We start from the raw sequence: 26,892 nt of genomic DNA on the forward strand, positions 1-26,892 counted from the left end.
TATCAGTGTGAGCTGACCGCACTGAGACTAAAACTAGAGGACAGAGAACAATCCACAGCAGAGATGAGGCAGCAGCTGAGAGAGATACAGGAGGAGAGAGAGCAGCAGAGCAGTGAGATCCAGGCCCTGAGAGAGCAGCTGAGAGAGCTCCTCCTGGCTAGAGCAGAACCCGAGCAGACCCACAGAGCTCAAATACTGCCCTCCACCCCAGAGTCACCGCACACAGGGAATCAACACCCATCTGTCAGCGCAGAGAGACCCGACCCAGACCGCTCACAGCCATCACAGCCCCCCCAGCCAGACTCCTCAGCACAGCAACATCAGCCCTCGTCTCACAGCAGCACAGCACCGACCAGCACAGAGGAACCTGAAATAGCTCTACTCATCGACTCAAACGGCAAATTCATTGACGTAAAGAAACTTTTCCCCCCAACACAGAGCTGTTAAATTCTGGTGTCCCACCACCGACAAAGCCCTGGAGCTCCTGACAGTGTCACAGCTAGGCCGACCCACCCACATCATCATCCACACGGGCACCAACGACCTGCGGAGCCAGCAGGACCGAGTGTCTGACTCCCTCAGAGCTGTTGTGGAAAAAGCTAGAATAACTTTCCCCAACTCTAAAATCATCCTGTCCACTTTACTCCAGAGGAGAGATTTCCATCCCAACACAATAAACAAAATAAATTCCAGCATCTCTAGACACTGTGCCCTCCTGCCCAACGTCCACCTGGCCCATCACCCAGACCTGAACACTGAATGTCTATACGACCATGTCCACCTTTATAAGAACCTGGTACATATCCTTGCAAAGAGACTCAAAGATGTCACTCTAAACAGGACCAACCAGACTAGCCCCAGGTGGAGCAGAACCAGCCCTAACCCAGTCAATCCATCGAGACACACTCCAGCAAACTACACCCCAACGCACAGCTCATCTAGAGCCCCGAGCGGAGCACCAGCGAGAGCACCACACCGAGCTGCGGCACCCAGACAGGACCCCTACAGACCGAGACCATCCTACAACAGCCCCACAGCTCCAGTAGCCGAAGCCCGTCCACAGCAGAGCCCGGCCCAGCCCAGCAGACCGAGCTACGCCCAAGCTGTCAGCGGAGGAGCAGATCGAGCCAACACTGAACTCCATGACATCCAACACATGCTGAGTATCATCTGCTCTCACCTGCTAACACACAGTGGACAGTGGTAAAAAAAAAAAAAAAAAAAAAAAAATTTCAGTGTAAAGTAGTATTAATGTACATTTCATATGGAATTGTTAATGTTTTGAGTTCCAACCATAACTTCCATCATTCACTGTTTGTAATTTTGCAAATATCTCTTTTCTCAAAATAGCAAACACACCATACACATTATTATAAAAGGTTATGATGCAATCACTTAGTTTTTCAACATGGAATATTCAAGGTCTAAACTCCTCAGTTTTTGGCCTAAAAAGTAGAAATTCTGATTTTATGAAAGAACTTCAAGACCTAGATGTCATCATCTTACAGGAAACCTGGTGTAGAGGAGATGCGTTCACTGGCTGTCCCTCAGGATACAGAGAAATAATACTACCATCAGTCAAACTCACATCAGTCACACAAGGGAGAGACTCGGGAGGGATGATCATATGGATCAGATCCGAACTGTCCATAGAATTAATAAAAAGAGAACAATACCACCTGTGGCTAAAAATACAAAAAGGAATGATATCAGCATCTAAGCCTGTTTTTCTTTGTGCAATTTACATTCCTCCCCTTGAGTCTCCGTATTTCCAAGACGAAACCTTCCAAACCATAGAGAGAGAAATCAGCCATTTCCAGGCCCAGGGAAATGTGCTTCTTATGGGAGATTTAAATGCTCGAACAGGAGAAGAATTCGATTTCATTGAATCACATGGCACCAGATTCATAACTGGCAATAACAACCTGTACCCTTCTTACCCCAGCAGACAAAACTGCGATCAAACCGTGAACGCTCACGGACGGCAGCTTCTACAGCTCTGCCGAGGACTGGCTCTGTACATCGTCAACGGGAGACTGCGAGGAGACTCGCTCGGCCGATACACCTACAGCTCAGCTCTTGGGAACAGCACTGTAGATTATGCCATCACAGACCTAGACCTTTCCTCTTTGAGAGCATTCACAGTCAAACCCTTAAAACCTTTCTCAGACCACAGCCAAATCATCCTCTATATAAAGCAATCTGAAACATCACCCAAACCAACTAGGACCCCACATCAAATGAGCAAACTAATGTCTTTCAAATGGACAGAAAACAGTGCCAGTAATTACAGCACTGCTGTTGAATCTCCAGAAATACAATCCCTCATCCATTCATTCCAAATACAGGAATACCCTAAAAATCAATTCGGCATCAATCAGGAAGTACACGATCTAAACTACATATTCTACAAAACAGCACAAAAAAGTAATTTGTCAATTGTTAAACCAAAGAAAAAATATTTAGATACAGACAAATGGTTTGATTTGGACTGTAAGGCTCTGAGAAAAAAACTACGAAATTTATCAAACCAAAAACACCGACAACCAGATAATTCGGACCTCCGCCTTCTTTACTGTGAGGCATTAAAACAATATAAAGCCACACTCCGACGGAAAAAAGCACAGTTTTTGCAAAACCAGTTTGAAGAAATTGAAAAATCTATCAACTCACACAAATTCTGGGATAAATGGAAATTATTATACAAACCAAATCAAGAAGTTCTGGCAATCCAAGACGGGGAGAAGTGGAAAAACCACTTCCAAGAATTATACAGCCCGACTCAAACTCAAAACTATAAACAAAATGAAATAACTAATAAACTAGACAATTTGGAAAGATCAATTAAAGAAAATCAAAACCCTTTAGATTTCCCCATAACAATGAAGGAATTGGAAGATAAATTAGGAGCCCTTGAGCCCAAGAAAGCCTGTGGTGTCGACAGCATCCTGAACGAGATGCTGAAACACACGGACCAAAGCTTCAAACTGGCCATGCTGAAACTGTTCAATGATGTTCTGTGTGTAGGGTTCTTCCCTGAGATCTGGAACAAGGGCCTCATCAGCCCCATCCACAAGAACGGAGACAAATCAGACCCCAACAACTACCGAGGCATCTGTGTGAACAGTAACCTGGGGAAGGTTCTCTGCAGCGTCTTAAACACCAGACTTTTAGACTTCCTTATGAAGCACAATGCCTTGAGTAAATGCCAAATCGGCTTTCTTCCAAAATGTCGCACATCCGATCACATTTTTACATTACAAACACTAATTGACAAATATGTACATCAAAACAAAGGACAAATTTTTGCTTGTTTCATTGATTTCAAGAAAGCCTTTGATTCAATCTGGCACAAAGGATTATACCTCAAACTCATCGACAGTGGAATAGGGGGGAAATTTTATGATTTGATCAAATCTATGTACACAGCCAGCCAATGCGCTGTTAAAATTGGAAACCAAAGAACCGAATTCTTCCCCCAGGGGCGCGGAGTGAGACAGGGCTGCAGTTTAAGCCCCACCCTCTTCAACATTTACATCAACCAATTGGCCAATATATTAGAACATGCCCCCTTTCAAGGTCTCACTCTACACGACACAGAGATCAAGTGTCTTCTCTACGCAGATGACCTGGTCCTCCTGTCGCCCACTAAAGAGGGGCTTCAGGACAGCCTGGATCTGCTGGAGGATTACTGTCAGTCCTGGGCCCTGACCGTCAACCTCCAGAAAACTAGAGTCATGATGTTCCAGAAACGCTCCAGATCTCAGGGACCAACACACACATTCACACTATCACACAGAACCATCGAGAGCACAAAAACATACACTTACCTCGGCCTGAAAATAACTCCAACTGGCAACTTTACTTTGGCTGTGAATGAACTCAAAGAGAAAGCTCAAAGGGCTTTCTATGCCATAAAAAGATCAATCAAAATTGACATCCCAATCCAAATTTGGCTCAAACTTTTCAAATCCATAATTGAACCAATTGTTTTATATGGCAGTGAAGTGTGGGGTCCTTCTATCAAATTTGATCTCTTAAACTGGGAAAAACATCCAATTGAAACTCTACATTTAGATTTTTGTAAACGAATACTCAAAGTCCAAAGAAAGACACCAAACAACGGATGCAGGGCAGAATTAGGCCAATACCCTCTCCTTCTAAACATCCAAAAAAGAGCCATCAAATTCTGGAAACACCTAAAAACAAGCGACCCCAACACATACCATTGCCAAGCCCTAAAACACCAAGAGCTGAGCGTAGCGAGGAGTCCCCTGTGCCAGCTGGTGCTGAGACTGACTGGGCTCTCTCCTGCAGAGATCAGCTCGCCTCAGCACACACACACACTCACACACATTCGGCCCGCACAAATTATCAACACAGAACAAGACAAGTACATCACCCATTGGACAAACACCATTAAAAACCAACACAAACTGTAATGTTATTCGGCACTAAATCGAGAGTACACCGTTGCGAACTACCTGAGCACAGTGAGTGATGTGAGACTCAGGAAAACCCTGACGATGTACAGACTCAGCGAGCACAGCCTGGCCATCGAGACGGGCCGGCGCAGACAGACCTGGCTCTCCTGTGAGGACAGACTCTGCCCGCACTGCACCCTGGGAGTGACGGAGACCGAGCTGCACTTCCTCACAGAATGCCCAAAATATGAACACATTAGAGACCACTATTACCCCAAAATTAATAATATATTTCCCCAATTTAACACCTGTAATCCGACCCAAAAACTTTGTTTCATTCTTGGCGAATAAGCCAAATGCTCAAATATAGCTGCAAAATTTGTAGCATCCTGCCACATCCTGAGGGACGACCAGAAACCAGCAAACATACACTAAACACACACTCACTCACAGCCTAAGACCTACACACATGTATATATAATGTTCAATATTTTTCTTTTTATGTATATATATACATATATATATATATATATATATATATGATTTCTAAATCCATTTTATTTTATTTATTAATCTGTTCATTTTATTATTATTATTGTTTTATGATATCAGTTTTAATATTTTGTGTACTAAATGTTCCAAATCATTTTCTATGTTGTTTTGACGCTTTGGCAATACAAAATGTATTTTTTGTCATGCCAATAAAGCTTTCTGAATTGAATTGAATTGACAGGATGATACAGAGATAAGAGGAGATGAAAATGAGACAAGAGAAAAAAGACAAAATTTGAGACAAGTTGAGAAAAGAGAAATCAGACGAGAGGAAATGAGAGAAGAGAAGAGACAGTAAGAAGAGAGATATATGGGAGCGAAAGTTAAAAAATGAGATGACGGGAGAAGAGTTGAGTTAAAAAGCGAGAGAGGAGACAAGATGAGATGAAACCAAGACAAAATACACAAGACAGCAGTGAGTCAGGATGAGAAAGGAGTCGTGGATCTGAGACGCTGAGCGTGTGTGTGTGTGTGTGTGTGTGTCTCACCGTGCAGTGGATCTGCTGCTGCAGGAGTGTGGGCACGTCTCCTCCGATGGGCATCTGTTTGTTCAGCTCCTCATCCTTCACACTGATCCAGCGCCCCAGTTCCTCCAGTACTGACAGAAGCCTGTTCCAGCGCTCAGCACTGGCCTCCAAATGAGCCCTGCGCACACGTTTCAACATTTAAATCACACAATCAACTCAGGATTTTCCAACGAACACAGTTACAGGAGAACTTTCCAACAGACTTTCTCTGTACAAAATGAGTGCAACAGGTGGAATGCAGAGCGTTTCTCTCGCATTTGTGACTAAAAATAGATGTGAGTGAACTATAAAATGTACAGCAGCAACTCTAAGCAGAAGACCATATAAAAGACACAAAAGGTCACCAAGTGCCCAGGCACATGCTTTAAAGTCACCAAATCTCTGCCGATCTCATAGCTGAAGAGGGAATCTTCCACTGGCAGGAATATCTGCTCAGAAACTGCGGCGGGAGATTCACCCAATGCGTTTCCATCGCCGAGCCTCACATCGCCAACTATAATGCCAAGCGTTGGATAAAGTGGCGTAAATCACACTACCAAGGGAGCAGTGGAAACATGCCCTGTGTCCTGACACATGACACTTCTGTGTTCGCCAGTCTGATGGAGGAGTCTGGGTTTGGCCTGACAATACTGTAGTTTGGTGGAGGGGGGATGCTGGTGCGGGGTTGTTTCTCAGGGGTCGGGCTTGACCCCTTACGTCCAGCGAGGGGAAGTCGTAATGCTTCAGCAAACCAATACATTTAGGATGAGGATGTGCTTCCAACTTTGTGGGAACAGTTTGGGGAAGGCCTTTTCTATTCCAGCATGACTGTACAAAACAAGGCCATGAAGACATGGTTGGATGAGTTTGGTGTGGAGGAACACATAGTCCTGACCTCAACCCCCCATCTACACCTTTGGGATAAAGTGGATGGAGAGTGTGAGCCGGGGCTTCTGGTCCAACACCAGTGAAAAATACCCACAGAAAAACTCGTGGAAAACCTTACCAGAAGAGTGGAAGTTGTGAAGGGGGACCAACTCCATATTAATGTCTATGTATTTATCAGTGGTGGAAAGTAACTAATTACAAATACTTCGTTACAGTACTTGAGTAGATTTTTTTAATTTTTTCTACTTTCTTGAAAATATACTTTTTAATACAACTATGATTGTATTCGACTGAAAGCAGAAAGTCATATCTTCTAAGATGACTTGAGGCAGAGTAAATCGTGGGCTAATTTTAATTTTGGGGTGAACTATCCCTTTAAAGTCATACATTATTCTTTTGAAAATACCTGAAAGTTTGATAAACCCAGATATATTATAGCTATTATGTGTTTGTCTTCATGTTTCATCAGTCAAAACATCACTATTTGCAAGTTATTATATCCATATAAGGCATTTCCTGAAATGTGTAAGTTTAATACTTCTATGCATCAGTTACTGGGCCTTCAGTATGAATGAAACAGATGACATGAGAGTGTTTAGCGCTCCATTTTGCCATCATCTCACCATTTTGGGTAAAAATAGAAAAATACTAAAGTAATTTGTAACGCAATTACTTGAGTAGTTTAAGCAAACTACTTATGTACTCTTACTTGAGTCATATTATATTTCAGTACTTCTACTCAAGTAAATTTTTACTTAAGTAGCAATACTTTTACTTAAGTACAATTTGTCAGTACTCTTTCCACCACTGGTATTTATAATGTGACATCATTGCAGTCTTTGTAGGTCAGGTGTCCCAAAACTTTTGGTGTATTATATAGTGTCCAGAAGGTCCTTGGAAAAAGCTTAATCCAATTTAAGATCATCACTTAAATGGTTTAACAAACATCTTAATTATCATTTTAAGAGGTCTTAAATTTGGGGATGGAAAAACAGAAACAAGGTCTTCAGGATTACTAGAACGCTTCAGGGATGTGAATTTGATCAGGTTGGCCCAGTTGATGCAGACGGCTGTAAGACAACACGGCACCGCCTGTTTCACTGTTATACGGTAGGGGGCGCTATTATTCATCTTCTAAAATAGTACAGAATCTCCGGATCAAAAAACAGATAAAAAAAGAGCAGAAACAAGAGATAAAATCAGTGCTTAAATATATTGTAAATTGGGGAAAGAGTGGGGGAAAGAGTTAAAAGTCCTGAATTTTGATTAAAATGTCCTTTATTAAGGAAAAGAATATATATATGTTGATACATTTACACCACATCCCTAAAAGTTTGTAATGTGCTCATCATTTTTCCATTTTGCACCTTGGGAAAAAAGTAAGTGTCAAGCCTTGGTGTGTGTTAATGAACGCATCAGCAAGACTTGTGATTATGCATGTTCACTAATTAGTGCCTAATTAGATTTAATAAAACAGCAGACATTAGAGCACACAATTACATTGTTGTCCTCTCACACACACATACACACTCTCCTGTTAGTCCATCTTACCCTTTAAAATGGCACACACACATATACAACTACGCTTGTGACACACACAAACACAGCTGCTCAATTTGACAAGATAACAGAAACGCGGCTCCACCAGTGACTCGTGTGATGACCTTAACATTAGCGTGTGCACTAGAACTGCAGGTGTGTGTGTGTGTGACTGACCGTATATTGGCAGATTTGGCCTTCAGGTCGTTCCAGCGCTGGTTCATGTCATCCAGTCTCTGCTGGAGAAATACTGCCTCCTCTGAGCTCCCCAGAGCCTTCACCATCTTCATCTTATTCCCCTCCACACTCCTGAAAACATCATTATGAGCCTCGATCTCCGCCTGGATGTCCTACACACACACAGAGGGAGACAGAGATTGCTTTAATTGCACCGTTATCACCGTCATTATGTGGATTCGTTAACGGTAAAGGTAAATAAATCAACAAAGGAAGAGATGCTTCCACACATCCTCCTCCGAGAAAAAAATACACAATTAAAGCTGTCAGTCTGATACTGAACACACACACACACGCTCGTATCAAACTGAAGATAAATCACATTACTCGTGAAAGAGTCACTTGTTTCAGTGTTATGGTAGATAGATTTTATCAAAATATATTCTTAAATGTCTTTTTTGTTTTGTTTATTTCATTCAGTTCAGTTTTCATTCTTTTCATAACACAGCACAACACGTACCACCTACCTATGACGATAACACACACTTTATCACAGCCTGCATCATATTTAATACCAAATAGTAATGTAAAAATACCTTCAAAGTTCACTAGCCTATTCAAACACAGCAGCATGTCCTGTCAATCAAACCGCTAAACAGCAGCTAACGTCACTCTGGCTATCTATGATACATCAACATCCATAGATTTATTAGATACCAGTGCGGTTCCTTTGCAGTTATTTCTGACAGGATACAGTATTTATTTTTTAATGGCCATATTTTTTGGATTTTGGGAATACTGCATGAGGCATGTTGAGCAGAGGACAGTAAAAGGAGGTTGGGTCTTTTCCAGTTCATTTGCAAAGTGCTCTCTGCAATTTAACAAACTCCTCACTCTGTCACTCCTTTAAAGAAAACACACAAGAATACCAATGAATACACACAACAGCAGTGACTGTATCCAGCTGCTGAGACAACACAGAGAGGTTCATGTAGTGTGTTCTGAATTCATTAATTAATTAATATAAATAAATAAACAAATCACTAAACCAAACAAAACTCCAAAACAAACTTGAAATATTTCACAGATTTGATGCCACAAACCTCACAAACTTTGGAAAACAAAACAAGAAACTCGACTAAACAAAACACTAAACAAAACAAAACTGCAAAACAAACTTGAAATATTTCAGAGATTTAATGCCACGAACTTCAAAAACTTAACAAAACTAAACAAAACACTAAACATGACTAAACAAAACACTAAACACACTAAACATGACTAAACAAAACAAAACTCCAAAACAAACTTGAAATATTTCAAAGATTTAATGCCACGAACCCCAAAAACTTAACAAAACTAAACAAAATACTAAACATGACTAAACAAAACACAAAACACGACTAAACAAAACACTAAACCAAACAAAACTCCAAAACAAACTTGAAATATTTCAAAGATTTGATGCCACAAACCTCACAAACTTTGGAAAACAAAACAAAGCACTTAACATGACTAAACAAAACACTAAACAAAACAAAACTCCAAAACAAACTTGAAATATTTCAAAGATTTAATATCACGAACCCCAAAAAATTAACAAAACTAAACAAAACACTAAACACGACTAGACAAAACACTAAACAAAACTCCAAAACAAACAAACTTGAAATATTTCAAAGATTTAATGCCACTAACCCCAAAAGCTTAACAAAACTAAACAAAACATTAAACACGACTAGACAAAACACTAAACACGACTTAACAAAACAAAAAATTATACACGACTAGACAAAACACTAAACCCGACTAAAAAACACTAAACAAAACAAAACTCCAAAACAAACTTGAAATATTTCAAAGATTTAATGCCACGAACCTCAAAAAGTTAACAAAACTAAACAAAACACTAAACACGACTAAACAAAACACTAAAGACGACTAAACAAAACACTAAACAAAACATTGAAAAACAGAACTCCAAAACAAACTTGGAATATTTTTTTAAGATTTAATGCCATGAACTTCAAAAACTTAACAAAACTAAACAAAACACTAAACAAAACAAAACTCCAAAACAAACTTGAAATATTTCAAAGATTTACTGCCACAGACCTCACAAACTTAACAAAAATAAACTAAACAAAACACGACTAAACAAAACACTAAGCAAAACACTAAACATGACTAAACAAAACTATTTCAAAGATCTAATGCCACAAAGCTCAAAAACTTAATAAAACTAAACAAAACAAAAACAATAAAAAAAAACTTGAAATCTTTCAAAGATTTGATGCCACAAGTCTCACAAACTTTGTAAAATGCACCGACTGATGCAACAGATGCTGTCTGGTAAATGGCAAATCGGCTCCCGTCCCTCAGAATACACACCGTCAGCCAATCAGATCCGAGTTAGCAGTTTTAGAAGATTATTTTCATTTCTAACTGCAGTATGCATCAAGTGGTCAGTGGACAGACTGTAAACAGGTTATGCTGTCTAATCTTAGACTATGAGTAACACGTGTTAGGAGATTATACGCCAGCCCAAACACACACACACACACACACACACACTGTGTGTGTCTCACTGCGAACTCTCCTTTCTGCTGTTCATCTGGTACAGTTCTTAATGAAATATTTAACTGTGATCAATTCAACCACGAGCCCCGCACACACTAAAACTCCCTCATCTGGCAGTCTGACCTATTAAACGCGGCAATAAAAAAGCTGTTCTCGTTAATAAAGTTAAATAATTGCTTCTCGATCATAAAGACTCCCTAGAGCTCATTCATTTAACCAGACTTACACACAAAACTGAGAGAGAGAGAGAGAGAGAGAGAGAGAGAGAGAGAGAGAGAGAGAGAGAGAGAGAGAGAGAGAGAGAGAGAGAGTTGACCTTTCCCGGTTGGTTGAAGGAAGAGTCCTCATCGACTAACACACACAAACACGTATAGTGAGAAACACTGTTCAGCATCACACACACACTTCCACAGATGGGAGATGCTCTTCAGACTGAGTGTGTTTTGAAAGCGGACTCTTTCCCAGAAGCAGTTATTACACAGAGAGCACACACACACTTCTGTCCGAGTGACAGACGGTCCACTCGATGATCAAACTCACCATAGGCACAGTTGACAGAAATTGCCATTTCTAAAGGTTTTTTTTTTTTTTAACTATAATTCTGACTATAATTCTGACTCAATTTAGACAATCTCTGGATTTATTAGTCATATATAATAATTAGCATTATTATTGCCATATCGCCAACAACTCGATTTTAAGAAACACTTTATTTTACAGTGTAAACCACTATAGAAATAACAAAACCACAAATGCATGTTAGATACCATTTATAGATTGTGTTACCATTTTGAATTTGATTTTATTTATATTTTCTGTTTTTTATACAGTTTTTGTCATTTTATTAGGCTTTTAAATATTTCTATATACAGTAGTTATTATAAAGTTAATTGTAGTACTTCAACTCAAACTAAACAACAATGATAAATGTCGCCATGTCTGCTAACTGCAACACATTCATGTTAAGAACATTTTAGTTACACTTTTTTATTTTAAGGCGTTCCACTGTAATTTTACATTTAAGTACAGAGTAATAATAATTAACAACATGTACTTACTACAGAGTTAGGGTTTGTGGTTAGGAGCACAACAGTTTATAGTTATAGTCATTAATATAGTAATAACATGTAACAAGGACACAAAAAAAATGTGTTCCCCATTTTGTTATGGTTTTTATTTTAAGTAATTCATCTTTTGGTTACACTATTTTAAGAAGTCATTGTTACAGTGTTAAAGTACTGAGTAATAATAATTAACAACATGTACTTACTATAGGGTTAGTATTAGGATTTGTTGGTTAGTTAGTACTAACAACTACATGTAACAAAGTTACCAAATTTTGTAATGGTTTAGTTATAAATCCATTTAATGATAATAACCCAGTAAAGTATGTGATGATAATTAATATTACTCTGTACTACAGTAATTACATTGAAACCACTTAAAATAACATGTAAGCAGAATTTTGATGTAATTGGTTCATTCCTAACGATCGTCCCAGTCCCTGATATAATCTCCAGCAGGGCAGTGGTGGAATGTAAGATTTACTCACCCTCATGTTGTTCCAACCCCGTAAGACCTTCGTTCATCTTCGGGACACAAATTAAGATATTTAAGATATTAAGATCGCTCCTGCATACTAGTCCATAGGCTTCTTGAGGGACTGGCTCATGCTGTCCTCCAAAAGTCATTAAAGACATCGTTAAAATAGTCCAAGTGACTACAGTGGCTCAATCTTAACTTTATCAAACGACGAGAACACTTTTTGTGCGCAAAAAAACAACAAAAATAACGACTTTATTTCAACTATTCACTTCCTTCTCCATGAGCCTGTAGTCAGTTAACGTAGTGTGATTGCGTAGAGCTACGTCACACGTAGGCTCACTATTGGCCGACGCTGGTCATGTGTGTGTGATGCATGTGACGTACAATAACAGAAGCTTACGCTATTAAACTAGTAACCTGACTCGCGCAGAAACGAATAGTTGAAATAAAGTCGTTATTTTCGTTGTTTTTTTGCGCACAAAAGTGTTCTCGTCGTTTGATAAACTTAAGATTGAGCCCCTGTAGTCACTTGGACTATTTTAACGATGTCTTTAATGACTTTTCGGGGACAGCAAGAGCCAGTCCCTCAAGAAGCCTATGGACTAGTATGCAGGAGCGATCTTAATATCTTAAATATCTTAATTTGTGTTGCGAAGATGAACGAAGGTCTTACGGGGTTGGAACAACATGAGGGTGAGTAAATACTGACAGAATTTTCATTTTTGGGTGAACTAACCCTTTAAGTAGAATAAATAGTGCATACTTTTTACTTTTACTTCGTTACATTTTGCAGCAATTATTATACTTGATCTACTCCACTACATTTCTACAACTTCTGTTACATTTTCATTACATTTTCTGATCAGTTTTTCCCCTGCCAAAACGTAATCTGACCGTCCGTTCGTTGCACGTTTGTCTCACCAGTGACGTTTGGTTGCCATAGATACATCAACTAAATGCGTCTCGCACGCAGTGTGTTTATCGTGCAATTTATACGCGAAAATTAGTTTTTACGTGCATAGGAAACACACCGTGTGTAATATACGTTTGGTTAGGATTATGGCAAGCCAAGAGGTTCAGAATTACACCATAAATTAATCGCGTTTACTGCCAAACATAGTTATGAATATATAGTAAGGAAAAGCATGATGTGTAGCTATATTGCCTAACTGCAAGCTTGTTTCAGAAATGGTGACAACAATTTTTTTCCATCATAATTGAACATCATTATAGGAGTATTAGGTTGAATTAAACGTTTTATTAATCATTAGAAAATAGTCATTAAGAGAATCAATTGTTATGCAAGTACTTTTACTTTTAATACTTAAAGTACATTTAAAATCAGGTACTTTTTACTTTTTACTTGCGTATGGTTGTCATTGTGTTACTTCTACTTTTACTAAAGTAAATATTTATCTGGTTATTTGTACTTTTACTTAAGTCCTGAGATTCAGTACTTCCTCCACCACTGGATGAGGGATCCAGACGCACGTCCCTGTTCAACTCAAAGCAACCCTGAAAGTACCTCCTCAAACTTCTCCAGCAACTCCTGCAAGCTGAGGTTCAGACCGATCATCATGATCTCCGTCCACCTCCACCGCTCTACATCACAGAGAAATCAGGCCTCCTCGGGTGGATAACATCATCACGGCTTCCACATCTCCAGCGTGCCTGTGCTGAAGATCCGGCGTCTCGAGCGAGGTCCGCATGCTCAACCCAATATCCAACTGTTGGTTCAGTGATCTTAGATCTCACACGCGCTCTGGTACAGACGCACACAGCAAGAGTCTTGTTCCTCCTCTAAGTTCCTGTGACCCTCGGGCAAACGTTCGTAATCAATTACCCGTGTCAAAGAGCCTCTGTGTGGGTCGCGCTGGGAGGAGAACACAGAGTCGGAGAGTTGAGAAGAGGAGAACATCTCCATATCTAGACATGAGGAGCTGTCTTCATCTTCAAGCTCTTCAAGAAAGTCCTGAGATGTGAGGATCAGATCTCCACAGACACATTTCCAGAAGTTCCCCAAACTTTTCCCGGAAACTTTCCGGCGGTCCAGCTTTCTTCAGTCGGTGGCTGAACTCTCCTCCTGTTCTTCTCCGACTGCTGGCTCCCAGAGTCGACCTTCCCTCTCTCTCTCTCTCTCTCTCTCTCTCTCTCTCTCTCTCCAGTGGCAGCTGTTTATTATTTTATTCAGCATCCCCTGTTCCCCTCCTCTTTCCCTCCACCCCAAACTAACACACACACACACACACTTCCTGTAGGGCCCCACCATGAAAGAGAGGGAGCACAGTGTCGAAAATGAAAGAGAACAATGTTCGACTAGAAGGTGAAGGCGGGAAAGACAGCGTTTTGTGACGCATCACAACAACATGAGCGTCTGTAGGCGCGTTTCCATTACAGATTTGCGCAAAACTTTTGCGATATTTTCCAGATGTTGATAAAAAACTAGCGCGAAATGACGGTGTTTCTAAAACTAAAACGTCTTTTTTTCCTCTCGCGATAAGTCATTCCAAAAATCATGGCAATGGACTTTGGTAGGTTTATAACCTATTTCACAGCCATACACCGCACTCGACATTATTATTTTTATTAATGGACGGAGACGAGGTGTGTTATCAAGCATTAATGGCAGGGAAAGACACAGAGTTCCTGGTGTTTCTCCCTTATTTCTGCTTCGATGTCTTGATGGCATTTCTTTGAGGTTTAGAGAGGCTATTCCTGTGATTATTGTTTCTTTGATTTAAATGAATTTAATAAAGAACTCGTATTGTGTCCAAACGGTCGTTGCAAAACGAAAAATGAACGGTTGTTGTATTTTTAAAACGCAAAGTTGAACACCAACGTTTTAGTTTGACCACACCAATGCTGCGCTATATACATCTCAACGAATTTTCAGATATTTGTTTATGACTTTTTGCCCCCTTTAAAACATTTACAATATTCACAAATTAATATGGGAAAAAAATGTAGATTTTACTGGTTTTCTAAGGCCAAATTAGAACATGGATATTTATGATATTTTCCCCGCAGTGCTGAATAGGTGAGTTATTATAAATGCGTCTGAAAAAATAACGAGCTAAAAACATAATCTCCGGATGCCCCTTTAGAGAGAACGGCACCTTTCATACGGATTACATAATCAGAAGGTATTAGTTTACGATTCGAATTTGTTCTTTTTAAAGTGGACATTTCAAGCTTTAGTCTATAAAGGATATTGGTTCAGTTCTCGCGCTCCAGTTCACCAAGATCATAAAGCGCGCCTGATTGTTTTATTTTACAAAAGCACAACGTTTTCTTGTTATTGTGACATTACGCAAATAAAAGTAGTTGCGAGTAATGTATTATTATTTTCTGTATAACCAGAAATGAGAGAGTATTTTAAGTTGTTTCCACTGTCGATGGGAAAATGAAAGTGTTCACGGCGCGCCCGTTTGGAGCATCGAGTGTTTATTTGTGATAATCTTAGCCCTATTATTATTATTGTCCAACCTGTACTATGAATGAGATGTGACGAATTGCGTTGTTCCTTTTTTGGATAAAAGCGTCTTCTACATATGTAGCCTAATAAATGTTATAATCGGCAAATGATGATAATTATTATTTGTGGACACGGACCTAAAACACACTCCGTCTTCTAAGTCAGGTGACTGTAAATGCGCAAAATCCGTTTCCATTGCAGTTTTGCGAAAAAATCCTTTTTCGAATTGCCTGAAAAACCTCCTCATGCGAGCGTAAAAACTTTTTTGCAATAAACGGGAGTTTTTGCGAAATTGACGTGTTTCCATTGAGCGCATTTTCATTTCGCAATTTCAATTTGCGCAAATTGTAGGGTAATGGAAACACAACTTGTGAAAGTCTGCCGCATATGAGCGAGAGAAAACACGACGGGGGACGCCATCTAGAGAATCATCACACATCTGATAAACATCTTAATCGCTAATCTAAATCACACATTGCAACGTCACATGTTGAACTTTCGAACATTTTAGTCACTATACATGTATCGTGCAAAAGGAGGTCCACTGCAAAAAGTGTTCAGTTGGTTTAAAGTCAATCATTGTTTCCCTTAAAACTCCTCTTTGATCACCTAATTACACATTTAAACGTTTTTTCCTTGAAATAAAATTCTTCATGCCTTAAAGTATCTTGAATGTAACTCGACACCCTTCCCTCATTTAGTATATGTGGTACAATGAATATGCAAATGAGCCCCGCCTCCACTCACTCACTCAGAGATCCACTGGCTGATGATCACACGTTGATCTGATTGGTTACAAGGTGGTTTGTGACGTCAGAAACACCAGCGATTTCACACCGTGTCGTTGGTTCACTGCAGTTTTAAGGAGGAAATACTCAGCAATGCTGTCCACTCATCAACTTACACATGGTGTGTGTTAAAGCGGATTAAACACACCACATACACACATTAACAACACTAAAAGCTGGATTTACACCACAGGGGGACTTTAAACCCACCGAGCTAAAATTATTAAGTAAACAAACTTCATGCGTAATTGAAAAAAAAAAATTAAGTTACGTGAACTTCACAATTTCACATCAACAACTTAATTTGTTCAGTTATGCATGAAGGTTTTTCAGGCAACAGGTTTTTAGTTAAGTCACCTGATCACTTTTTACAGTGTACACAACAGTGCCGCAGATATCGAAACACACTCCAGCAAATATAGTGGCACTTTAGGTGAAGCTCTGAACCTTTCTTTGAGTTCACCTGAAACAAGTCTGAATGACAGTAACCATCACGCTCTCCTGTTCACATCTCTGCTTCTTCTTTATCACTCGTCACCAATATTTCCCTAGATATCCTCTTCCTCGCTCATGACATAAACCGCCTCACTCAGAGCTCCTCAAAGTGTGTGTGTGTGAGTGTGTGTTACGCTTCCTTTGAAATTCAGAGTGCACATATGGGCTCTTTCGTGGCTTGTCTAAATACATAAAGTCAGCATGTCAAGGGCCATGTGGTCCGAACACACACACACACACACACACACACACACACACAGTCTAAAGAGGCCAGGAGCAAAGACAGAAGACAATCGCGAATATTCATGAGCGAACTTCTTTGAAGTGCCTTTACTTCATTAGTGCATTTACATAATGAATATCCAGAGCGGCACGTTTGATGTGCGAGTGTGTGTGTGTGTGTGTGTGTGTGAGAGAGTAAACAAACCCTGCTGGATTACAATCAAATCAGGATATGAATGTGTGTAACACACAGTAGTTGATGAGTTAGTACATGGGAATGCTTGTTTACACACACAGAAGTAATGGAGATGATTACGAACGAGTGGAATAAACACACGGGGAAACATCAGCGCTCAGTTCAACACACTGGCTGGAGAATAACACCGAACCCACTGGGGTGAACTGGGAATTATGGGAAGAGAGACGCTGGGAAAACTGATCAAAGTTTGAGCTGGAGAAGTGGACTGACTCACGGACACTCAAAGCATGTTTCAACACGACCACTGATCATGGACGCTTTAACTTCAGTGGGAAAACATGCACACACACACACACACACTTTAATCTTGTTAGCTGTGATGGAGCAGATTTATGTGCAGGTACTTCTAACAAACATCTGAGTCCAGTCCACATCTGTCCCCCACTGATAATAGTGTGTGCGTGTATGTGTGTGTGTGTGTGTCTAGTTAGCAATGCAGGGTTTCTGAGGTAAATTTAAGACTGCTTTAAGACCTTTTTAAAGTAATAGTTCACTTTTCAAAAAACTTTTGCTGATAATTTCCTCACCCCCATGTCATCCAAGATGTCCATGTCTTTCTTTCTTCAGTCGAAAAGAAATTAAAGTTTTTGATGAAAACATTCCAGGATTTTCTCCATATAATGGACTTCAATGGGGTCCAAACGGTTCAAGGTGCAAATGAGAGTTTCAGTGCAAACTGTTCAAAGGGCTTTAAACGATTCCAGACAATGAATAAGAATCTTATCAAGCGAAACGATCGCTCATTTAAAAAATAAATAACAAAGTTTAAGTTTTATAAGCTCAAATGCTCGCCTTGGTCTGTTCTGTGATGCGCGTTCGTGACTCTCCTGTTCAAATCTTTTCCTGAGTCAATTCGTTCTTTTTGTTCATCGAATGAACCAAATTACACAAAAAAAGATTTGTTCATTTTGATAAACGAGTTCGAACAGGAGTCATAAGACCCTTATTCATCATCTGGAATCGTTTAAAGCCCTTTGAACAGTTTGCACTGAAACTCTCATTTGGATCTTGAACCGTTTGGTCCCCATTGAAGTCCATTATATGGAGGAAATCCTGGAATGTTTTCATCAAAAACCTTAATTTCTTTTCGACTAAAGAAAGAAAGACGTGGACATCTTGGATGACATGGGGGTGAGGAAATTATCAGCTAAAGTTTTTTTAAAAGTGAACTACTCCTTTAAGAGCAAGTAATGGAAATTTGAGATGAATTGAAGGGAACTCATACATCGATATGTTCTCTAAATGTGTATGTTTAAGGACAAAACACTTCAGGGTTTGAAAATACATCTTCCAATAGATATCTGTTACTTTTTATTTCATTTTACTAAAACAAGATGAAGCTTGAATCATTCTGCTCAAAACAACGTATTTTTTACTGAGCAAAAGATTCCTAAAGCAAAATACTTTTACTTAGATGTCAGATGGTCAGAAGTCTTGTTTTACGTGAAATTGATCAAAATTCAGTTTATGACTAAAACAAAAACAAATATCTGCCAATGTGCTCAGACAATCAGCTTAATTTAGAAGTTTTGACAGATAGATGTTCTTGTTTTATGCATAAACTCTAAGACTTAATTTCACGTTTGCGTCACATCTTGATTTAAACCGGTTTAGACGACTCTTTTGGAAAACTTGTACAAAAATATTGAGGAATTATAATTTTTTTGCAGTGCATGCAACATTAATTGCCACGTCTTTATGAATTTATGACTTTCTGCTCTGATTTGACACCACTTTAAGAGCCTTATTTTGTGCAGAGACTCGCAGAAACACGGGCAATGTCCCTAAACCTGAATAAACTGACTGAAACTGCAATGTATTTAAAGCAATTTTCCACATCTCTCACTGGTGTGTGAAGCAAACGCAGGACAGATGCTCAACACAATCTCTCAGTGATCCATCTGAAAAACACTTGCAGATGTGTGTGTGCGACACTTTCACAGGTCCTGTCCTCAAATAAACCTGATGTGCTGTTTGAGGCAACATCTAGACAAGACATCACATTAACTGGTGTGACCTCTCGCCTGAGCAACACAGCGTTACATATTCATGTGAGGTTTGAGGCGGTCTGTCTGAACGAAGCTCTTTTATATTTGGAAACAATAATCCAAAGAATTCACCATGACTAAATCATCTTCCAGCAGAAGTACTAACACACACACACACACACTATACGATTCATCAGTTAAAGCCATTGGTAGCACTTTATTTTACAGCATCCATGTTACACAAAAAGTAGTAATAACCGGAAATTATGCATAATTACAAGCAACTAACCCTAAACAAAACCCTATTGATAATACTTAATAGTGTTCACTTCTTTAATGATATTTACATGTTCTGCCTGGTGCTTCACTTCATCTTTGCAAACGCTTTACACTGTAGAAGAAATCCAAACATAAACCTCAACTATAATGTTTGCGATTGTGGTTGCTGAATAAATGAACTACGCAACCTCTGTGTGACGACACAAGTCTTTTTTGCTGTTGTTTTAATAGAAAAACATGAATGTCATTTGGAATTATGGATATTAATAGGCATTTCCCTATTGTAATTTCTGAGAGAAGTTTCTTTTTTCTAGTATAGAGAGTGTTCATTTATGATAAATAGCTTATAATAAATATAGGCTAGACTAGATGTACAGTATGAGCTGATCTTCTCCTGATTAGGTGAAACTGCAATAATTCTGATATAAAAATAAATCTCAAATGTAATGACTACAATCATTGCGATATAATACGGACCCCCCCTAGTCCAACTTGGGCAAAAAAAAAATATATATAACTATCTTGAGGCCACGAGTTAGTATCTTGAGGCCACGAGTTACTATCTTGAGGCCACTAGTTAGTATCTTGAGGCCACGAGTTACTATCTTGAGGCCACGAGTTACTATCTTGAGGCCACGAGTTACTATCTTGTGGCCACGAGTTACTATCTTGAGGCCACGAGTTAGTATCTTGAGGCCACGAGTTAGTATCTTGAGGCCACGAGTTAGTATCTTGAGGCTACGAGTTACTATTTTGAGGCCACGAGTTACTATCTTGAGGCCACGAGTTAGTATCTTGAGGCCACGAGTTACTATCTTGAGGCCACGAGTTACTATCTTGAGGCCATGAGTTAGTATCTTGAGGCCACGAGTTACTATCTTGAGGCCATGAGTTAGTATCTTGAGGCCATGAGTTAGTATCTTGAGGCCACGAGTTACTATCTTGTGGCCACGAGTTACTATCTTGAGGCCACGAGTTAGTATCTTGAGGCCACGAGTTACTATCTTGAGGCCACGAGTTAGTATCTTGAGGCCACGAGTTACTATCTTGAGGCCATGAGTTAGTATCTTGAGGCCACGAGTTACTATCTTGTGGCCACGAGTTACTATCTTGAGGCCACGAGTTAGTATCTTGAGGCCACGAGTTACTATCTTGAGGCCACGAGTTACTATCTTGAGGCCACGAGTTACTATCTTGAGGCCATGAGTTAGTATCTTGAGGCCACGAGTTACTATCTTGTGGCCACGAGTTACTATCTTGAGGCCACGAGTTAGTATCTTGAGGCCACGAGTTACTATCTTGAGGCCACGAGTTAGTATCTTGAGGCCACGAGTTACTATCTTGAGGCCACGAGTTACTATCTTGAGGCCACGAGTTAGTATCTTGAGGCCACGAGTTAGTATCTTGAGGCCACGAGTTACTATCTTGAGGCCACGAGTTACTATCTTGAGGCCACGAGTTAGTATCTTGAGGCCACGAGTTACTATCTTGAGGCCACGAGTTACTATCTTGAGGCCACGAGTTACTATCTTGAGGCCATGAGTTAGTATCTTGAGGCCATGAGTTAGTATCTTGAGGCCACGAGTTACTATCTTGTGGCCACGAGTTACTATCTTGAGGCCACGAGTTACTATCTTGAGGCCACGAGTTAGTATCTTGAGGCCACGAGTTACTATCTTGAGGCCACGAGTTAGTATCTTGAGGCCACGAGTTACTATCTTGAGGCCATGAGTTAGTATCTTGAGGCCATGAGTTAGTATCTTGAGGCCACGAGTTACTATCTTGTGGCCACGAGTTACTATCTTGAGGCCACGAGTTAGTATCTTGAGGCCACGAGTTACTATCTTGAGGCCACGAGTTACTATCTTGAGGCCACGAGTTACTATCTTGAGGCCATGAGTTAGTATCTTGAGGCCACGAGTTACTATCTTGTGGCCACGAGTTACTATCTTGAGGCCACGAGTTAGTATCTTGAGGCCACGAGTTACTATCTTGAGGCCACGAGTTAGTATCTTGAGGCCACGAGTTACTATCTTGAGGCCACGAGTTACTATCTTGAGGCCACGAGTTAGTATCTTGAGGCCACGAGTTAGTATCTTGAGGCCACGAGTTACTATCTTGAGGCCACGAGTTACTATCTTGAGGCCACGAGTTAGTATCTTGAGGCCACGAGTTACTATCTTGAGGCCACGAGTTACTATCTTGAGGCCACGAATTAGTATCTTGAGGCCACGAGTTACTATCTTGAGGCCACGAGTTACTATCTTGAGGCCACGAGTTAGTATCTTGAGGCCACGAGTTACTATCTTGAGGCCACGAGTTACTATCTTGAGGCCACGAGTTACTATCTTGAGGCCACGAGTTACTATCTTGAGGCCACGAGTTACTATCTTGAGGCCACGAGTTACTATCTTGAGGCCACGAGTTACTATCTTGAGGCCACGAGTTAGTATCTTGAGGCCACAAGTTACTATTTTGAGGCCACGAGTTAGTATCTTGAGGCCACGAGTTACTATCTTGAGGCCACTAGTTAGTATCTTGAGGCCACGAGTTACTATCTTGTGGCCACGAGTTAGTATCTTGAGGCCACGAGTTACTATCTTGAGGCCACGAGTTAGTATCTTGAGGCCACGAGTTACTATCTTGAGGCCACGAGTTAGTATCTTGAGGCCACGAGTTACTATCTTGAGGCCACGAGTTAGTATCTTGAGGCCACGAGTTAGTATCTTGAGGCCACGAGTTACTATTTTGAGGCCACGAGTTACTATCTTGAGGCCACTAGTTAGTATCTTGAGGCCACGAGTTACTATCTTGTGGCCACGAGTTACTATCTTGAGGCCACGAGTTACTATCTTGAGGCCACGAGTTACTATCTTGAGGCCACGAGTTACTATCTTGAGGCCACGAGTTACTATCTTGAGGCCACGAGTTACTATCTTGAGGCCACGAGTTACTATCTTGTGGCCACGAGTTACTATCTTGAGGCCACGAGTTAGTATCTTGAGGCCACGAGTTAGTATCTTGAGGCCACGAGTTAGTATCTTGAGGCCACGAGTTACTATCTTGAGGCCACGAGTTACTATCTTGAGGCCACGAGTTAGTATCTTGAGGCCACGAGTTACTATCTTGAGGCCACGAGTTAGTATCTTGAGGCCACGAGTTAGTATCTTGAGGCCACGAGTTGCTATCTTGAGGCCACGAGTTACTATCTTGAGGCCACGAGTTACTATCTTGAGGCCACGAGTTACTATCTTGAGGCCACGAGTTACTATCTTGAGGCCACGAGTTACTATCTTGAGGCCACGAGTTACTATCTTGAGGCCACGAGTTAGTATCTTGAGGCCACGAGTTAGTATCTTGAGGCCACGAGTTACTATCTTGAGGCCACGAGTTAGTATCTTGAGGCCACGAGTTAGTATCTTGAGGCCACGAGTTAGTATCTTGAGGCCACGAGTTGCTATCTTGAGGCCACGAGTTACTATCTTGAGGCCACGAGTTACTATCTTGAGGCCACGAGTTACTATCTTGAGGCCACGAGTTACTATCTTGAGGCCACGAGTTAGTATCTTGAGGCCACGAATTAGTATCTTGAGGCCACGAGTTACTATCTTGAGGCCACGAGTTACTATCTTGAGGCCACGAGTTACTATCTTGAGGCCACGAGTTACTATCTTGAGGCCACGAGTTACTATCTTGAGGCCACGAGTTACTATCTTGAGGCCACAAGATAGTTATAATAATTCTTTTTTTGCCAAAGTGGGACTAGGGGGGCTCCGTAGTGATTGATAACAATAGATTAGAAACAATAATCATCTCTGAGAGCAGCATAATGCCATATATATCATGATTAATATCAATATTCCTGTAGTCAATCTGAATCATAAGACCTTACACGAGCCGATCTAAAATACACACCGTAACCACAATGACACCATTATTTGGACACACTCTTGTACTCTTGTTTTGACGGTCTGTTTTCCCTTTATAATAGGGAGATACTTGATTTTGGACGCACCACATGTATTAGTATATTTCAGTCCAATTCAAACATCAATAATAGATATAGTGTGGAATGTGGAGAAATGAAGTCTATATTACGTCTGTCGTCTGTCGAGAAGCGCTTGAACTGCAGTCAGACCGGCTGCATTATACATGAGTCAGTGCGGAGACGTCTACTTTTGAGCAAACACAACAGAAATATCACCCCAACACTCAAAACTGCAGTAAAGTAGTATTTAGATGAGGAATTTTGAAAAAAACATCTAAATTTGAATAATTTGTGAATAATTTGCATATATTGTGCATATCTATTAATTATCAGCATTGTGCACCAGCTGAAGAAACACTGCTTTAGAGACATCAAGGATGGGAAATTAAATACATGAATAAGAAGAGTGACTTGGAAAACCGTTACACACACAGTTTGCATCAGATTTACAGTAATGCTTCACTCTGGCGTTGGATCATTTGTGTCTGTATCATCCCGCCATCACAGCGCCACATTCCTCAGTAATAGAGGATTCGGCCCTCCTCCCTACAGCGCACGCTTATCAGACCCGTGCGGCTTCCTGCTGCGCTCCAACAACAGCTCCATACGTGTGTGTGTGTGTGTGAGAGATGAGCAGACATCAAGGCAACACCCCAGGTGAACAGGGTCGTAAAAACACTAATAAATATCACCATACTTCACCAGTTGATTGATGACATTAATATTTGCAAACATTTTTTGGATTACGCTTTCTGAAATGTTATGTTTAAATATGCAAATTAGGCATGATCTAATCTAATATGCATACATTTCTAGAACAAAAATCTGAACATCGGATCAAAATTCCTGTTTCATTTTTTTATATTACCGGTATATCTGGGATCTTTCTGTGTTTACTCAGTGTCTCACTCAAAAAACACACATTTTCACAATTATTTTAGGGTTAAAATTTAGAATAAAATCAGGAAAATGATACAACAACAACCCTTTTGTAAAAGCCTTCAGAATATTGATACGAATTAAACTGTAAAGTGAAACTGAAATCTACAGATGTATATACAGTAGATTTCCACTTTCCACTGGTCACTCTATGAAAAGCCAAAAGCCCAAAAAACACAAAACTGTGATACATTAAAAACAGTAGCCTGTGCTGTTAGAGTTAGACCAACTAAACTAACAAAAGCAAAATATGGGATATCCCCCCCAAAAAATTGAGGTAATCATGGTATACAACACACAGGAATGGATTATATTTTACTCTATAAACACATAGAAAACAGCTTTGGTGAACATAAGAGAAAACATCTTACAGACCCCAAATATCTGCACAGACTAAACCTACAAATGATAATAAAATATTCAAAAATATATTAACCTAGGATCAAGTTGATTTTGAAGCAACAAGAACAGTGACTTACAACAGTGACAGACTTGTCAAAACACACACACACACACGGGTCCTGTAAAGGTCACATGACTGATGCGGTTATTTCCTGTCAGAGGTCACATCTGTGAAATGATGGTGATCTTTATTTCAGAGCAGATGGACACAAACAGTCGTGATTAAAGACGAGCAGAGATCCCTCAGAGATACAGTATGAGGACTCACACTAGCTCTGCCGGTGTGTTTAGAGAGTGTGTAGATAGATAGAGATGATTTGGATGCCAGTACTGAAATCAACAGACTTGTAGGCTTTGCTAATGCCATGTATATATTAGGGCTTCTTTCACGTGTGGTCTGAAACTGGCCCGGAGAGTTTGACAGCAGTGCTCACACAGCTCTGGTTTTACTGTATTGTTCATCAATTAAATGCAGTGTTGGAGAGTACAAGAAACTTAAAGAGAAAAAGTTCATCCCAAACTCCATGCCATCAAAAACAAATCAGAGCTGACTGACCCAAAACACCTGTAATCTGTAATGGTAGTGTGCCTGAGAGCCTCGAATTCAGACAAACTCCTCCGAGGACCTTCATCCGGGTGTCAAGACCAGATGCGTCCTGAATCATTAAAGGGATACTTCAGGATTTAGCATTAAAGGAGAACTCCGGCGAACAATGAACCTTACATAGTCAATCGTTCTCTGAGATTTGTTTTCATGATAATCGAATGTAAAGAGTTTTATCTCTAAAAACTGTTAGCGTATAATGCTAGTAATGGGGGCATTGACTAAGTACAAAGGAAATTGAGAACTGTGTAAGTGTACAGACCGTTTAATAAGAAGATACTTTATAAAGACGGTTCACTTTGTGTATACAGGCGGGAGCCACCTTAGAAAATAGTTTAGATAAGTCGATCCCCGAACGCCGGTCATACAGTTCAGATCATTCAGCACGACGTTCGTGGTTTGACTTATCGAGACTATTTTTTAAGATGGCTCCTGTCTGTATACGCGAAGTGAACTGTCTTCATAAAGTATCTTCTTATTAAACGGTCTGTAAAGTTCTCAATGCTTCGTTTTGCATGTATGGACCCTCATTTATGTTACTAGCGATTTCTTTTTACTCATTAAATGCCCCCATTACTTGCATTATACGCTAAACAGTTTTTAGAGATAAAACTCTTTACATTCGATTATCATGAAAACAAATCTCAGAGAAGGATTGACTATGTACCGATGTTTTATTAGACCAAAGGTTCATTGTGCGCCGGAGTTCTCCTTTAAGCTTTGTATTAGTAAGAAACCCGTAGTATTTTCTAATTACCGTGAATTCCACACTCATATCCCCCTGAGACGAGAGATCTATGTGTTTTTTGTCTAGAAAAAATTCTGGATGTTTTGTCCAGAGACTAAAGACTACAGTCAGTAGTCGGGTCTGTCCCGCATGTCCTCAACCCGCCCATAGAGGGCGATCTCACTCACAGAATGAACACATAGGCCTTTTCTCAAAACCAAGAATGCAAAGAACGGACTTGTGTTCTTGGGAAGAAAGCTCTTGCTAGTTGTTCTTGGAAGAACGAACTCACGATGTGTTCTTGCTGGCATTGCGCAATAGTACCCCCGCACAGACGCCGTCTGCAGCCAGGCTTTATCACTCAAACCTAAGGGATTACTCTACATACACTACAATATAATGTATATTCATGACAATAAAGCAACACCTGTCTCATTTTAATTCTGCTTCTGTTGTTTGTTGGTGTACATCACTAGCCAACAGCGGGAAAAACGCCGGTAATATTCAGGTAACTT

The 26,892-nt window shown here is 40.2% G+C and overlaps 1 protein-coding gene across 7 annotated transcripts in view; it reads right to left on the bottom strand.

Annotated features, from left to right (window-relative positions):
- utrn (utrophin) overlaps positions 1 to 26,892 on the bottom strand; it is a 305,780-nt gene that overhangs the window by 100,820 nt on the left and 178,068 nt on the right. For all 7 annotated transcript variants that reach the window (XM_089124741.1, XM_089124740.1, XM_089124743.1 and 4 more), the window contains 2 exons: positions 8,087 to 8,259; positions 5,465 to 5,621 (listed from right to left, as the gene is read on the bottom strand). In XM_089124741.1, the coding sequence (XP_088980867.1) occupies positions 5,465 to 5,621; positions 8,087 to 8,259 (330 nt within the window). The remainder of the gene's footprint in view (positions 1 to 5,464; positions 5,622 to 8,086; positions 8,260 to 26,892) is intronic.

The sequence above is a fragment of the Pimephales promelas genome, chromosome 20, assembly GCF_988280905.1.
Source record: "Pimephales promelas chromosome 20, fPimPro1.hap1.1, whole genome shotgun sequence".
In the NCBI taxonomy this organism is placed as follows: Eukaryota; Metazoa; Chordata; class Actinopteri; order Cypriniformes; family Leuciscidae; genus Pimephales; species Pimephales promelas.